Genomic DNA, 17,408 nt, shown 5'->3' on the forward strand with positions numbered 1-17,408 from the left:
AAATTATAATTTAATGGTAATGTTGAAGGAACTATTAAATAGGTCAAGAGGTGGCAACATACTGGTACAGTACCAATCGAAGGTATGATTACTTCAAAGAAAGTCATCTGCTACACACTAACGTCAACACCGGCCACTTCAGCCAGATGGTGTGGCGGGCCAGCAAGTACTTTGGGGTCAGCAAATCCATCTCTAAGACCGGCAAGCTGTTCGTAGTGGCGTACTACTATCCGGCCGGGAACGTGATGGGTGAATTTCGCCAGAATGTCCTGCCACCAATCGTGGCCAACGTAGATCCCCACCTTTCGCGTTCTCCTTCGAACAAAGATCTGGAAAATCTGAGTGCTTCCCACTGAGTAAATAAGAAACGGTGTTCCATTATGTAACATATAAGATACTTCCTAGGCCAGAAACTAACCGCATGGATTTCATCGTTTGTAAAGAAACTAATTCAATCACATGTACAGCCGCTGTAAAAAATCCTAGTCTATTGCCACTGCTTACATAGTAACTGTTGAGGCGGCGTAGTTAAATCAACCAGTGTAATGAGCTTGAATTTGACTGCTAGTGTGCTACCAATCCTACGTACTCGATACTTAAACTTGAAATACTAACATTGGCCCCTAGAAAGATTCTTAGATTGCGAATCGGCAGCCCATACTGCATTCACTAACGTTCGGAAACGCTGAACTTTCTTTTGTTCTTTCTAAGTGCTGGAAGACTGGAAAACTACTTGTCAGACTAAAATGAGGACAAAAAATCTTTCACTGCTAAATGTTTATCCAAAATTAGTTTCCAAATATAAACCCAATTCATTAACCGTGGATGATGGCCGGTTTTGAACGTTCGAAGAAAAACTTCGGCAAAATTTTTAGTTTATTTTTTCACTAAAACCTGGTTCAAAGTTTAATCAAAGTTAAATTCTCTCTCAACATCTAAACTGAATTATGCTAACTAATTCCAGCTCCTACCACTAGGAGCGTGTCGGTAACGCCGGACGGCAAGATTTAATCAGACTTTAAGGACCATTTCAATGTTCGTTCCGACATCCGACTTTAAAAATACTTATCCCGCATTTATCATCGAATGTTATGGAAATCATTCTTACACAAATGTTAACCCTATGAATGGTATGAATCCGTAACTTGTGTGATGAAAACATGAGTGGGAATCACATCACTTGTATCCATATTCTTTGCACGCAATTCGTTCGCATCGATTCTGCGAAGATATTTCATTCATGCAAAAGCATAAACGCTGTTGCTATGCTTTGATGGGTTTCGGGAATGATCATTGAATTCGAATGCAGTGAGCGATTATTTGAAACCCTGAATAAATCATTAAAGGAAGAAATAGAAATTGGAGGAATTAACATTTCTGTAATTCAAGTGAAATCTTCCTGAAAATGTTGAAATTTTAAACGTAATTTTTCAATTCAGATGATACTTTCTGTAGGATAAATTAACCTGTGGTGGACCTCTTGTTATAGTGACCACTCGACAGATTAATTCAATTTCTCTTACCATTAATTTGGAATTTATATTTTTAAGCAGGTGGAGTCATTGGAATTTTAAGACTATAGGTTGATTTCTATAGTGGACCCTGTTTTATAGTGGACGACTAGCCAGATTAATTTAATTTTTGCGGAAATTCGAGGGGTTTCCAGAAACTTCTTTCAGGAAAGCATCACAAATATTTATAAATTCCGATTTATATTAAGAGAAATTGAGTTAATCTGACGGGTGGTCCACTATAGGTTAATAAAGCAAAGGGGTCAACTATTGGTTAACTTATGTCACAAAAGTATTGATCTCTACTAAAATGTTGTCCTTGGACGAGCTGCAGAACATTTGGGGTAAATTAACCAACGGTGGACTCAATTCCTCTAGTGGACTACCCACAAAATTAATTCAATTTATACGATAACTCGAGTGGTTTTTAGAAAACTTCCATCGGGAAACTTCTAATGCAGCCAATCTGCATCACAAACAATTATAAATTCCGATTTTTGTCAAGAGAAATTGAGTTATTCTGACTGGTGGTCCACTAGAGAAAGTGGTCCATTAAAATCAGTTCTGATCTACTGCTTTTTTGCAATAGTTTAAAAAAAATTAAAATAAATTTGAAAAAATATTGATGTCATTTAAAAGCTTTGAAACTTTTCACATGAAAGAGCAAAAATTTTTTGAATATTTTGGAAGAACAAATTTTTGATTGCAGTAAAACCAAAAACTTAGTGCAGAATTGCACTTTGACAGGACAAGCAATGTTTCAGTTGAGTATAAAATTAGCATCATGGGGCGCAGCCAGTACATACCTACATTTGAATAAAATAAATTTGAAGTTCTGAGTGAATTTTTGAATGTATGTTAAATTAACCTATAGCGGACCCCTTTGTTATAGTGGATCATTCGTCAGATTAACTCCCTTTTTGCGAAAACTCGAGGAATTTTTAGGAAACTTCCATCGGGAAACATCTTATCTAGCCAACCTGCAACAGAATCTTTAAAAAACATTTCTAAATTCCGATTTATTTTAAGAGAAATTAAAGTAATCTGACGAGTGGTCCAATATAGGAGAAGGGTCCACTATAGGTTAGTTAAAAGAAAGTGGTCCATTTATAGCAATTCTACCCATTTTACAACTTTTTTCTAATAGTAAACGAAAATTTCTAATTAAATTTAAAAAAAGTTGATGTCATTGAAAAACTTTTCAAATGAAGGAGTAAAAATAATTTTCGAATTTTTCGAAAAACTATTTTCTGTACATTTCTGATATTCATAGGTATTCTCCAATAACAGCTGGACGCTTTGACTGCACAGAAACGATTTTTGATGTAATTTTAATCGGAAAGGCTCTTAGTAAACAAATTGCTAAGTGAAGTCGTTTTCAAGATTTTTCAAGAAAACTTTCAGGACTACTGATTAACCAACAACTTAGTGAAGAACTGCACTTTGACAGGACAAGAAATTTTCTAGTTGAGTATAAAATTAGCAGCATGGGTAGCAGACAGTGCAAACCTACATTTGAATGAAATAAAATTAAAGTTCTTAGTGAATTTTTGAATGTAGGGTAAATTAACCTATAGTGGACCCTTTCACTATAGTGGACCACTCGTCAGATTAACTCATTTCAGCGAAAACTTGGGGGATCAGGAAACTTCCAATGAGAAACATCTTATCTAGCCAACCTGCAAGAGAATCTTAAAAAAAAAAACATTCATAAATTTCGATATATATTAAGAGAAATTGAAGTAATCCGACCAATATAGGTCCAATATAGGAGTAGGGTCCACTGTAGGTTAATTAAAAGCAAGTGGTCCATCAATAGCAGTTCTACCTATTTTTATACTGCTTTTTTCAATGGTAAATAAAAATTTTGAACTATATTAAAAAAAAATTTGTGATTTAAAAACTTTTCGAATGAAGAAACAGAAATAATTTTTTGAATTTTTCAGACAGTGCATACCTAGGGTAAATAAACCTTTAGTGGACCCCTTTCCTATAGTGGACCACCAGCCAGATTAAATGAATTTATACGAAAACTCGAGGGATTTTCAACCAAATTTCATTGGGAAACAACTTAACCAGTCAATCTGTATCACAAACATTTATGAGTCCCGATTTATGTTAAGAGAAATGCAGATAATCTGACGGGTGGTCTACTATAGGTAATAAAATAATATGGTCCACTATAGGTTAATTTACCCTACATTTGAATAAAATCAATTTGAATTTATAGGTGACTACTTGAATGAAGGGTAAATAAACCTATAGTGGACCACTTTCCTATACTGCCGTGAGATGACAAAGTGACGTAAGTGCCACTTTCCCGAATATGAGTTTTTCATGCCAATTTGTTCATTATTCGAAGACCTATCTTTTGGTATCTTCCTTTTCGTTTTTACTTATTCGTACGTTGCATAAAATCAAAAAAACAAAGTGACGTTGGCATACATTGCCATACAAAAGTGACGAAGAATTCTTTCGTTTTTGGGCCGTACTGAAAAACTGATCACTTGGATCTACGTCACAATGTCATCTCACGGCAGTATATTGGACCACTCGTCAGAATTACTCAATTTTTGCGAAAATTTCGAGGGATTTTTAGAAATCTTCCATCGCGATGCATCTTATCCAGCCAATCTTCATCAGAATCAAGAGAAACATTTTTCAGTTCCGACCTATGTTAAGAGAAATTTAGCCAATCTGACGAGTGGTCCACTTTAGAGAAAGGGGGCCACTATAGTTTAATTTACCATATGTTTTCGATTAGAGGTCACATGATTTTCCACAGATATTTAAGCCATTCTTATCGATGGTTAAGTTTTGAAAACAGTGTACGGTAAATTAATCTATATTGGACCCCTCTCCTATAGTGGGACACATGTCAGATTAACTCAATTTCTCTTACCATAAATCGGATTTTAAATTGTAGATAGACTGGATAAGATTTTTTCCGATGTAAGTTTTCTGAAAATCCTTCGAGCTTTCACATGAATTGAGTTAATCTAACGAGTGGTCCACTATAGAAAACAGGTCCATTATAGATTAAATTATCCATTTGTGAACGAATTGTAGAAAATTTATTTATAGACTTGGAAAAAATGTGGCCCGAAAAATATAGGGTGGACTTCCTTCATTGGACCACCGGTAAGATTAACTAAATTTATCCGAAAACTCGAGAGATTTCCAGAAAGCTTCCTTTGGGAAACATTCTATCCTGATAACCTGCATCAGAATCATGAGAAACATTAGTAAATTCCAGTTTATATCAAGAGAATAAACGTGTTTCGTCAGTGGGGTCCATTGAAGGAAGTGGCCCATCCAAGGTAGTACACCTTATACCAAGAGAATAACCAGTTTTTTTGTCAGGGTGATGCACTGGCTAATCCGAAAATTAGTTTTTGTTATTTTGTTCAACAGACAATGAATCTACACCTTATCTTTGTGACCAGATGACGTTGATGCTTCGTCAGGGTGATGCACTGAAGAAAGTGGTCCATCCAAGGTACCCTATAGTTCTAAGAATTTAATACTATCTGAATCTTTCTTCTATCTATCTTTCTTCTATTTCATAAAGTATAAATTTAAAAAGTATACGAGTATCCAGGGCACGACACTAGCTGCCAATATCAAAAAATGCTTCCATGTCCAATGCAAATAAAAAACAGAAACTAGTTTAAATTTGAGCCTCATTTAGATTCCGGTTGGTGAAAACATACATTGCCAGCTCGTTATTATCGCTTACCCGTTGTGAACCACGTATGAAAAAAAATCAAACAAAATTAATTCGATGCGCTGTGTTTTACTAGAATAACAATCGACATATTAAAAAAAAAACAAAATGCAGCTATTTTAGAGTGCGTAATATTGCTTAAAAGATAATATGAAAATTAATCACCTTAATTATGTGTTATTTTAACATAGAACAATTGATTGGCTAATCCGAAAACTAGTTTTTGTTATTTTGTTCAACAGACAACGAATCTACATTTTATTTGTGTGACGAGATGACGTTGATGTTTCAGTAAATGAGCGCACTAAAAAAAAACACGTATTCCAATCAATGATAAAACGAGGCGAGTGTACAAAAAAATATAACATGTTAATGTTTTAGAGAATTTTTTGAGAGTTATTTTATATAAAAAAAGAAATTCGATAAAAAGACACAAAAAATAATATTGAAGCATAGACAGTTTATTAGATTTGTTACCTACACTAGTTCAACAATCAAAACAGGCATCAAAAGTCGCAACATAGTGCTAAAGATGCTGGTCATAAGCTTATCGTATATTGTATACAAAAGCGAAAGTTCGCAAAATGAGAAAGAAATTGGACACCGTTTTTAAACTCCCGGAAATACTCGAAGCAAGAACGAACAAGTGAAAATACTCACAGCTGTAGCAATCAAAAACGTACGTAGGATCCTGATTGAAGGAGCGCATTGAATATTAACGATTTTATATACCTGTAATGAAATAGTACGTACATCATTATTATAACTAGGTAGCAGTATATAAAGCATACGATCACCGCAAACTTCCCCCTCCCGAGTGTGAGAACGAGAACAAGAACGAACGAGCGTTGTGGATTATGATATTTTCAAATATGCGCTAACACCCCTGTATTCGCCATGCTAATTCAAAGCATGACCCCAACCCCGCAACCAATTGCGTTCCTGCGGCAGATTGTCGATTTTGGCTTCGAAAATATTAATTATAATCAGAACTGTACTAATCTCATAACTGCCGATGGTAATAAAAGCCCTCGACTGGAAAATTCATTCACCACGAAAAACCACGGTGGGGTCCTCGCCCGCCCAAAAATAAGTCATACAAACCAGCACGAGCTCGAAATCGTATGTATTCGGCGGTTTTCGTACCACTACTGTACAGGAAGGGGATATATACCGAGCGATTGGTGGAAAGGTGTACCCCTTTCCGTAATCACGATAAATTAATTTCCCCAGCCTTAAGGGTAACGTGCGACAGCCGTCCTGTGGGGCCCACCTGCAGATGGCGCAAAAATCATTGATTTTCCACTTGCATACCTTGTGCTTAGCGGTTTCGACGGTTCGAGCGGCTGGCAAATGGGAAGCCAAACCGCGCGGCAGGGCATAATGGATTTTACTTTCTGCGGTATTAAGTTGCAAAGGTCGTCACGGCAGGATCAAACAGAAAATCGTCCGCTCGAATGGCCGGGAGACAGACTTTTCTTTTTCTTTAGTGTAGTTTGCGAAGCGTTTCGGTTACGAGCTCGGATTTTTGGCTAAAAATTGCGGTAATTCAAAAACAAGATTAATTTTATAAAAGATTTCATAATGCTTCAGATCTTTTTCCGCGAAGGTCAGCCGTTGTTCTTGGAATGATTTTTTCTTGGGTGGTAACTGTTAAAGGGCGTTTTCAGAATGTAATTTGAAAACCACAAACACAACGTGAATAATAATAAGATCTTATGACTTTTTTATTGCTTGTTGCAATACTTTGACTGTGGTAAGAACAAGTTTCTATCAGCAAATTTGTCAAAAATGTGGCATATAATCTATATGTGTCGCCTACCGTCACCTACAAAAGTTGTTAAACTGATTGGATAATTTATTTGATTGGTTTGATTCGATTTTGTTTGATAATTCACCTTGATTGTTTTATACATCAGTTGTACTACCAAAAGATGTAAAAAAATAGAATAATCGAGAAACAGCCGAAAGATAGCAATCTCAAGTAGAAATAATAAATTTCGCTGTGCGGAAATTGTCATTAACCGGTAGAGTACGGCTTTCGTGGCAAGCTATCACGAAGTAGCACAGTCAGAACTAAGATAAGCTATGCTTAAATTGATCGCATTCCCAAATCCTTATTGGAATGTGTTTTTCAAATATAATTCATTCATCATTAAAAGCTTTGTCTTATGACGTGCAAATCATAGCATAGAATTTGAAAAAAAATTGTAACATGATAATTCTACGGGGGCGAAGTGAGCTCCACACCGAAAACAATAACCATAAAAGTGGGAAGCAGATGCTCACCAATAAAAATTCATCCAATGATTTAACCACGACGTCAGGAGGGGTTTAAATGTTACAAATATTTACAACAGAAGAACAAGTTGAATTGTCTTCTGTAAGCTGTACGCGTTCGTGTTTTCGCTTCAAACGAAACACAATTTCCACTGTTTGTGACAACATAACAGTAAAATTGTTTCTACCATTATTTTTCTCTTATGTGCGCATCAGTCATATCCTCGCAAAGAAGCATTTATCTCAAACTGACAAAGCGGATACAGCACATACATGTAGCCTATGTAGGTACCTATATCCTAAATACACACACGGGAGCCCTCGCGAGCCCTCAATGTTCTTGTTCAGATCAACTGCTATGCAAATACTTATAGCGTACCGAGCTTGTATCCACCAGAACAATACCGCAGTGGTGGTGGTTATCGCGACCATCCAGTAAATCCCCGCTCGTTTGCATATTGCATGCATCACCAGTGCAGTTGGGTTCACTTTTTATCTACCTCTCAAAAAGGCCAAGGACGAAATTGTTGTGGTTGAAAATTGTGAATTTAGGTCACATCATTGGTGTTTCAGGTTTCAATGCACGATTTTTGTCACGATTAAAATTGTATCGTTCAATACATTGTATGAGCATATTCCAGCCATAAAAGTGTTCCCGAAGTACCTACCTAACTCTAACTCATTACGCATCGTTATCGCTTCGGTGTTTTACAGAACAACTTTTCTAACAGGTAACTTTCCAACTGCTTTCGTGACCGTATTGACTACATAAATGGATGACGTCAAACGGGGAATGACGAAAACAATATTCTAGCGGGGGTGTAAAAGTAAAGCTCGAAAATCCCTACTTTGTGCCTGGCTTACTGATTCTGGTGATTGATAGCGCGGGCTAAGTCTGCACGCGAAAGTTGTTTGGCATCATTAGCATAAATTGCTTTCTTTTTCGGCACAGCCACGTTACACTCTCCCCCCTTAATTTGCATTATTTTCCCAGGCGTGAACAACTCATATTTACACATTCTTAGCACAAAGCTCCCCCTTTGAGCAGGTATCCCGTTCTATTGTGTTCACGCTATTTGGATTTAGTGTCTTCTGTTTAATGAAAAAATAAGATTTTTAGCATCACGAACCACCATCGCTTCTGCGATCGGTAAACTCATCGATTTTCGGATAAACAGCTAACGGCGAAGAAGAGAACTTTCTTACGTCATGCGTTCTCCGAAAAGCGCATAAAACTGAAGTAATCTTGTGTTGTTCTCTTATCAACCAACATATAAAATGTCGTGCCAAGATTTAGTATAGTTTTGTGGCGTGTTTCCATTAAAATGTAAGCACAGATTGTTTCTTATTCATGGTTTTCGTGGGATTAAACGAGGCGCGACATTTCGAATGTACATTTTTCCTTCCAAGCTCCTATCACCGTTTTTACAGTGGATGGAAAGCTTTTGCGTAGTATAACTTTAAAGGGTGTTATTGCAAACAAAATATATGCGAAGAACGAAAATCCTGTGCACAAACAATCAAATGTGCATCCTTTCTTTTTTTAAATAACAATCTTTTAAGCCCTTTCGAGGCACTGTTATTAAATGAACGAAATGATTCATTGTATCCAAATATTTATAGGTAAAAACCGTCGAATCCTACGGGACTTAGTGCAATATTTTCCTTTGAAATTTGTTTACTGAAAAATGAATAGATTTGTACAAACATAGTGTCAAATAAAAGGTGGTGCCAAACTGATAAAACATATCATTCGCAACTAAAACTGTTGAAATTGATCTTGTCCAACGTATCTCAAGCTTCAGTGTATGGAGATTGAAATGCATTTAAATCCGCCAAGAAAATTCTAAACAATGAATTCCACTATGGTCGGGCTGAAGATTTGAGAATTTCCGTAGAAATTATGGAAAAAACCTTTTTCTGTTGAAGAATTCATTATTAAGAAACAGGTTGTAAAACTAAATATCATCCGAAAATTTTGTTTTGACTTGGCACACGCAATCAAAATTAAACACAATCAACACATAAAGAAACTTGTCTTTATCAAATTTCTTTCCGCTATGAAACATTTTTGTATTAATCATGAACCCGTTGAATGACCAAAAGCAATCGTCGCCATTTTCGTTGATCTCGAACAGTAACTAATGGGATAATTCGGTTATTTTGAGCATTATAATAAAAATGGCCTAACATCTAAACATTTACTATGAATAATCGTAATGAAATTCATTTCCACACGTAAGAAATATTTAAGTAATATGTTTTATATACCGGCAAAATTCAATAGTATTTACCGTTTACATCGAGAGACATTTCCAGTATTTATATAAAATATATTTCATTTATTTCAATTTAGCAAAAGAAATTAAACTTACTTGTAAACAAACAGATACCATCAGGTCACGCAAACTTTTACACGCTTTTTATGGTTCGATTCGTTAGTACCTATACGTGACAGCTGACTTTAGCTCTTGAATTGAGATGCGGTAGAATAACAATCGCGCACATCGAGAAGATGGCGATGATCTATTTTTTGTTGTAATTTTATCATTTGGTTCTATTTGACCATTTTCATTAAGATATATTAGTATAAGATTAATGCTATATGTAATTGCCAAAATCTCCACAAACAGCTTAAACAATAGGAAGTATCACTGCGGAAATTCCCGAGTACGTTTTCAAACCGTAATTGAAATGCAAGTGAAGAAAATAGATTTTATTACCATAGACTGACATAGAATGAACCTATCTAATAGTTTCTCGACAATACTGCACAAATTTTGTGCATATATGCCTTAAATCTGCGTTTTTCAAATTGAGCCCTTTTTGATGAGCCTCAATGCATTTTGACAATGTGATTCGCCACGTCTATGTGTTTTGAAAATTCGTTTACAAAACAAATTTACAAATGGGCCCGTTACTTCTAAAAAACGAAAAAGGCTTAATTCCAAATTATCTTTTGCTCTGCTTTAACTGTTCTATCGCCCTTTACAAGCAAATTACTTTAAATAATTTTATCGATTATTGCAAAAGAAAGAAATCGCGAACCACTCCGAATATGTCAAAATAAGGTTTGTTCAATTTAGAATTTAGCCGCATACAATTTCCGATTTCTCCATCCTGAAATAGCATACAAAATTGGTAAAATTATGTTTTTGCAGGGTTTTCATTGAACTTTAAAGAAAAAATGCAAAATAATTGTCGTATACTGGTCCGATGCATTCTCGAACTTTTCGTCGAATACCTCCCATCAATTTCTGCATAGTGGCAACATCATCCATATCGACTAATTTTTTGCACGACTTCGCCATATCAGATGATTTTTGGATTGATTTGCCATACTTCTCCAATTTACGCTCGACCATTGCTCAATATCTCTCGGTGGGACGAAACTGTGCCCAATTTGGTGGATTAATCCTTTTTTTGATAACATCAATATTCTTCTGCTTGTATCATTCCAATACATCCTGAGCGAAGTGGCAGGTAGCTAGATCGGGGACCTCCGTGTGACTGGATGAACGGCAAAACTATCTCTTGAAGACACTTCTTTCTCTGAACTTGTCCATTCATGATTGCTCCAGTGATGAAAACTCTTGTCTTCTTTCCACAGCTACAGATGGCTTGCCAAATCATCAACTTGCGGGCGAATTTATTCGCGAAAGAAATTCGAACCTACCAGGAACATTCCCCTTACGGTCCGCAAGGTAAAATTTCCGACCCGGGATTCGTCCAAAGTCCGTTTTAACGTATGTCTCTTCGTCCTTCAAAATACAGCCGTTGTACTCCATCAGAACTTGTTTGTATAGCTTTCTTGCTCGGGTTCTGGCAAACAGGTTCTGTTTCAGTGTCCTGTAGGGTTGTTTGCTTGCATGATACGACCGTAATCCTTGAGAGTAGCGCGACAAACAAGTTTTCTACTTAAAAGCAAACAAGGCTAATAAAACTGTCATCATGAACAAAACTGAGTTTCAAATCCAGTTCTTCCAAGAATAAAAGGCCTACCAAAAATCCATAAACCAGGAAACGAAATGAGGAAAATTATTTCAGCTGTAGGGGCTCCAACAGAAAAAATAGCAAGGTGGTTTGTAAAAGAGTTTCAAGCTATGCCCAGTAAATTCCCAAGTCGATCGGTTAAGAGTACGGAAGTTTTCGTTGAAGATTTGAAATCTTCGGGTATCATTGAAGCGGATGAGATAGTGGTCTGGTTTGACGTGACGGCTTTGTTTCCGAGTGTTCCAGTTAATGAAACCTTGAATCTTCTTGAGGATTGACTAATTCCCCAATATACTGATAGCACTTGGAAAAAGAAAGTCGTGAATCTCATGAAACTAACCCGCCTTTGTATAAAAGAAAATTATTTCACTCCTCGAGGTGAATTTTACACACAAACAAAAGGAGCTCCAATGGGAAATCCTCTTTCTCCCTTCTTATGTGAGCTTATATTGCTTGTTGCCACTGCAACAAGGTTTATATTGGGCAAACCAAAAGAAACCTGGGAATCCGTTTCAAAGGGCAGGTGGCAGAAGTCAGCAAAGCATGCAAAGTTTCCAAAAATGATCCACCACACCTTTTCAAATCAAAAGTGGCTGAACATATCTTTAATGAGGGACATCCACTAACATCGGATAACATTCACCTGCTTCGCCCCGCTAATAATTAATGGAAGTTGGATGTATCTGAAAGTTTAGAAATCTACAAACAACATCCATTCACTCTGATCAATGAATACGTAGGTAATCATTTTTCATGGCTTTTCAAAATCCTACCTAAAAACCCTAGATCCAGTACAGGGCAAACTAACCACAGCATATGACTACCTAACTCCAATTTAGGAATTGGCCGTCTACCTATTACTACCTACACGCATATAAAAAGGGGGTTACTCAGTTATGCTCTTCAACAGTCCACATAAGCACTAATGATGATGGTTGCATGAAGCAACCGAAATACGTATCTGCGGACGGTATTCGATTTTTTTGTAGTAGAATTAAATGGAAACATAACCTTTTCTCAATATTCAATTCCATTCTACTAAGACGCTCAAAAAGAAATTTATTTTACGCATACAGATTCGACAAACTGTACTATGTGCTGCATTGAACCTTTTCGCCAAATCACGGAGGAAGCCCAGGGATATTCCGGACTGCCCTGATGACCTTCGCTCGAAGTTTCCGGTCCAATGATCCACTTCTACGTTTGGTTTGTTTAGCGCGATCCACCGTCAAAGTGTCCCGGAAACGTTTGAGCACGGTATTCACAATCGATTTCGGTAGTTTTGGGTTTTCAACGAAGGAGTGCACAATTTTTTCTCGTTTCTCGCGTTTCATCTTGGATAACTTTTGAACGCGTGATCAATGACGAAATTTTCACCACTAAGTAAACGAACCTTCCAAATCAAAACGCTGTCATTAGTTTCTCGGTACGACAACTGGAGGCGCTGCAGTGAATAAAAGAAAACAATACAAACAAATACTAAGTGGAATGAACCTTACGTTCACGGAAGAAGATGAAGCGGTAGTAAGCACTCATTCATTTTGTTCAAAAAATGTATTTTGATTGAGAGCTTTGCAAACGTCAGAAGCAAAAGAGGACGACTTTTGTGAACAAAACTTATTCTACCGTAACCATTTACAAGCTTGATTCCAAAAACATAAGAAAAATTGACCGCATTCCAGCAGAAACAGACCCTACAGATTTAACACCGGTTTGCTTCTAATAAACGGAGGTATAATATTCTTAATCTTATCAAATATTCTAAAAACAAAATTTGGGCCGTAAACAAACATCCGACTTTCCTAATTCCTATAAAAAACACCAACATTTTGACTTCGAATGATATGATTTGTTGAAACAGTTACGTAACTGTGATTTTACTTCAAAATCGAAATTTTTGGTGGGTTTAGCTTTACGTAATTTTAGGGGGTGGGAGTCATATTGAACGTTACTTATCGTTACATAAGGGGGGAGGGGGACTAAAATCCGGGTTTTTAACGTTACGTAAAGTGTGTACGACGCCTAACCATCCATTTTTTTTTCAGTTCGAGCTCTGCGACAAGCTGTTCTTCCGCTTCACTCGACCAGTTGTCAGCACAGGTTTGCCCTAGAACTCAAACTCGAAAATAATATAGCTTCTTAGAAGCGACGAACACGGCGAGCACCTGTTTGAATTAAACATCTAACGGTGAACACGTTTTTTTTTATTATAGGAAGGATGTTCTGTAAAGGTACCACCCTTCTGGAACCCTCCCCGTTACCGTGAGACTCAAATATGTCTGTGTTTTTTTCTACTTTTTCAAACAGATTGAGCAAATGCTGGAAATTTTCATACGTAACAATTGTTCCATGCGTCAAATCATGTCAGGTAGATGAAATATGGCAAATAATAGTGAATTTTGAAGTTTAAAAATTATTTCAATTCAAAATCACAAAACTACGTATTTTCAAAAAGTCAAAATACATAGGTCCTTCAAGTTGCTCTACATTTTCAAAACAAGGTTGCCCGAAGCCATACACGATGAAATATTTATTTTAGCATGCACAGCTTTTGAGAAAAAATGAGTTTGAATTCAACAAAGTACGTATTATGCATGGAAACCCGATTTACTCAATGCTCCATGACAGGTTTCAATTTAGCTCTTCGATTTTCGAGCTCTACATTTTTAGAGTAATGCCTTCAGGATTCAAAGATGGTGAAAGAATTATTCTGGAATGCGCAGGTTTTGACTAGTTCACCACACAACGAATTAATTACACCCGATTCTTTTTTTTTTTTTGTATGCGTTCCAAATTTGTATGGGCCCGTGTAAAAAAAACTTTTTTGAGTTGCAAATATAACGAAAAAATCGTCCTAAAATGTTTGAACCTCGATTGATTATCTAGATCTCAATCTAGTCAATCTAGATACCAAAATGCGATATTTTAAATTTAGAATATTTACACCAAAAACTGTGTTTTTTTTTCAAAAACTGATATATAATCACTCGTGGCCCAAAACGGGAAATGTGATTGAAATGAGGAGATATCGAGATACCGTTTTTGAGTAATGGAGGAAAGCAAACCGTGTAAAAATAATCGTGCAAAAAGAGAATCCGGTGCAGTTGAATTTTATATTATACCGTACCGAAACACCACCAAGGTGGATTCAAAACATCATAATATATTATTTTAAAATCTTATTATATAATTTTATTATATTTGGTTTTGGAGTATTCGAGAAGAAAAATAACACCAGGGTGATATGCAAAATTACAACAGAAAAGTTGACACAGAATGAAGAATGTTTGAAACATTACTTGCAGTGTAGCATTCGAGAGTAAATGATAAGTAATGTCAATAAGTTATGCAAGAATAATTAAATAACTCCCTGAAAATAACGTACTGGCCCTGAAAAGATTCAAAACGGCAACTAGGGCCTCTGTGCATCATCCAGATCACGAAAATACTCGTATGGGGTAGTATTTGATAATATTGGGAAACCGGATGACGCCATCGTGGATTTCAAAATGGAGTCTAAAGTCGATTTCCGGCCTCTATGGATCATTTCCATATTGAATTGATTCGAATCATTCTAGACCGTTTCTCGGAAACCGGAAGTCACAGAATGGTTTCTAGAGTTGAGCTCCAGCCTCTGGGTTTATTTATGGCTCTGGAAATAACCATATTGTGTAGTACTCGACCACTTTAAGCTGTTTTCCAAATACCGGATGTCACCACCTTGGAATTCAAAATGGCATCTGGGTTCGACTGTTGGCCTCTAGAATACAGACTGTTCCAGTTCCAAGTATACTCATATCTGATGATATTTGTTTTCAGCTCTGATTGGTTAAAATTGGCGTTCATGACAGTGTAATAGTTAACATGATAAAATTGAAATTTTCGCATTTTGGTAGACGAGTAACTAATTAGTATATAATCGATTGCTACAAAAACAAACTGTTGGAAATATTTCGAGTTATAAACATTTTATTCCTCTCTTAGAAGCCTGCAGACAGACGTAGTTCAACGCTTAAAACTTTTGAATCGGGTGGATTTTGTTGCAATAATACCTAGGATTTATCCTAATAAAACCAAACGGGTTCCATTATTTATCTCACTTTCTTCCTATGTTATTCTTTTCCCCCATCCTTTTCCAAACATCCTTTCTCTTTCCTCTTAATCCAAAATTTTCTTTCACTTCATCGGTTGCTCTTTTCCATTTTTATTTCTATGCTCAATTTTTGCTTGTTCATATTTCGCCATATTTTGTTTCAGTCGTCGTTCCTTTTTTTTTTCATATATCACTGTGGTCTGAATCAAGAATTTATGAAAAGGTAAACAATAAAGGTAATGAATTAGGAGTATCCTTATCACCAAATAAATTAGAGATCAAACTTTGCTTTTAGAAGTAACAGTTAGATAAATATTCTTAAAATCACAAGTTGCCTAAAAATTACTTTCTTGGCAGAACAAATCAAATAAATGAGGCTTTATTTCTCCCATAACATTTACACGACAATAGTAAAACTTTTATTCATGCGGCATATTCCATTTGTATTACCACAGATTAGCAGACGTTCACTCTTCTAACAGTTTCTTATAAAATTACTGTTTAAATGATACTGGTCCTTACACTGCATCACTATCACTATCAACTCGACTGGCAATTAATGAGTTTGTCAAAGTAGGATATCTTAAATAAGGTATAAATTAATTTTGTCATACGGCGATTGTTTTGCGACGCTGAATCTGATTTTTCTCTATTTCCTTTAAAGCACTTGCGGAACTTTTCACGTGAAAATGTTGCGCGAATGTTTTCGAATGTTTTATTTAGGTTGTTCAATTATGCCATAGCACCATGTTTTCCGCAATTACACAGGCGTCAAAACAGGCAAAGTATGATAATAATTCAAGCCAATAGCTAGATATAAGATGGTAGCAAGTCTCTGCATTCACAGTAAATAACCTCAATGTGTAACTTTGAAACGTTGGCTAACCACGCAATCGGCTGGAGCATTTATCCGCAACCCCGTTCCTCGCTGGGGACATCCAACGTTTCAGTCACATTAAAGCCTTCAGCAGTTCCCTGGAAACCGTAATTTATTTCACCCAGGGTACTTCCTGCCAGGTACCTTTAAGCCAACAGTACGATAGTGCTACCTAACCATATCACGATGGAATTGAATTTGCATACGAATAGAACGTGCCATTTCCTCACACAAGCGACGACGACGTCAGCAACCGATTTCACCACCGTACTCCTTCTAATCGCTTCATCCGGTAGTGACCAACCGAGCAAACAAATTCTCGGCAGAGCCACATTCGTCAGGACGAGGTTGAGCACAGCATACAATTTTTGCTAGTCAGAGCAACTGCCGGATCAACATTTAAAGTTAAATTTTTAACTTTAAATGTTGATCCGGCAGTTGCTCTGACTAGCAAAAATTTCAACGGAACAGCATACCAGCATACTGTTGTTTTTCGTTCTTTTCTTTTTGGTTTATGGTTTCTGTAATGGATGCAGTACCCATCCCCGTCCTGATACATCTGGGGACAGCGAATTACTCTTTGTCGTCTGGCGGTTCACAAGTACGTCCAACGAGTAACAGTGGAACAATTGCAAGGTTTCATTGTATGCTTTTCGTGTTACCGCAAGGGACCACACGCTCTGTCACTGTGTGAAACCGGTTTTGTTCGCAGAGCACAATCTGTTCCATTGTTACGGACAAGGGAACCACAATACACCATTGGTTAGCCTTTTTCACAGTGGGAATAGATGGATATGAGTTAAACAGAACAAAAATTAATAACTTAATTAGCAACTGAAACATTTAATGAACCACATTAAAGGATCGATAATTGTCATCCTGTGCTTTACCGTTGATAAGCTGTGTTCTGTTGCAGCAAGCATCCAA

The 17,408-nt window shown here is 36.6% G+C and overlaps 1 protein-coding gene across 1 annotated transcript in view; it reads left to right on the forward strand.

Moving 5' to 3' along the window:
* Positions 1-16,866, forward strand: part of LOC129720010 (myb-like protein U) — an 87,321-nt gene extending 70,455 nt beyond the window's left edge. The window contains exon 3 of the mRNA XM_055671420.1: positions 43-16,866. Coding sequence (XP_055527395.1) covers positions 43-356 — 314 coding nt within the window. The 3' untranslated portion in view covers positions 357-16,866. The remainder of the gene's footprint in view (positions 1-42) is intronic.
* The last annotated feature ends 542 nt before the right edge of the window (positions 16,867-17,408 follow it).

Source organism: Wyeomyia smithii, chromosome 2, assembly GCF_029784165.1.
Source record: "Wyeomyia smithii strain HCP4-BCI-WySm-NY-G18 chromosome 2, ASM2978416v1, whole genome shotgun sequence".
Classification (NCBI taxonomy): domain Eukaryota; kingdom Metazoa; phylum Arthropoda; class Insecta; order Diptera; family Culicidae; genus Wyeomyia; species Wyeomyia smithii.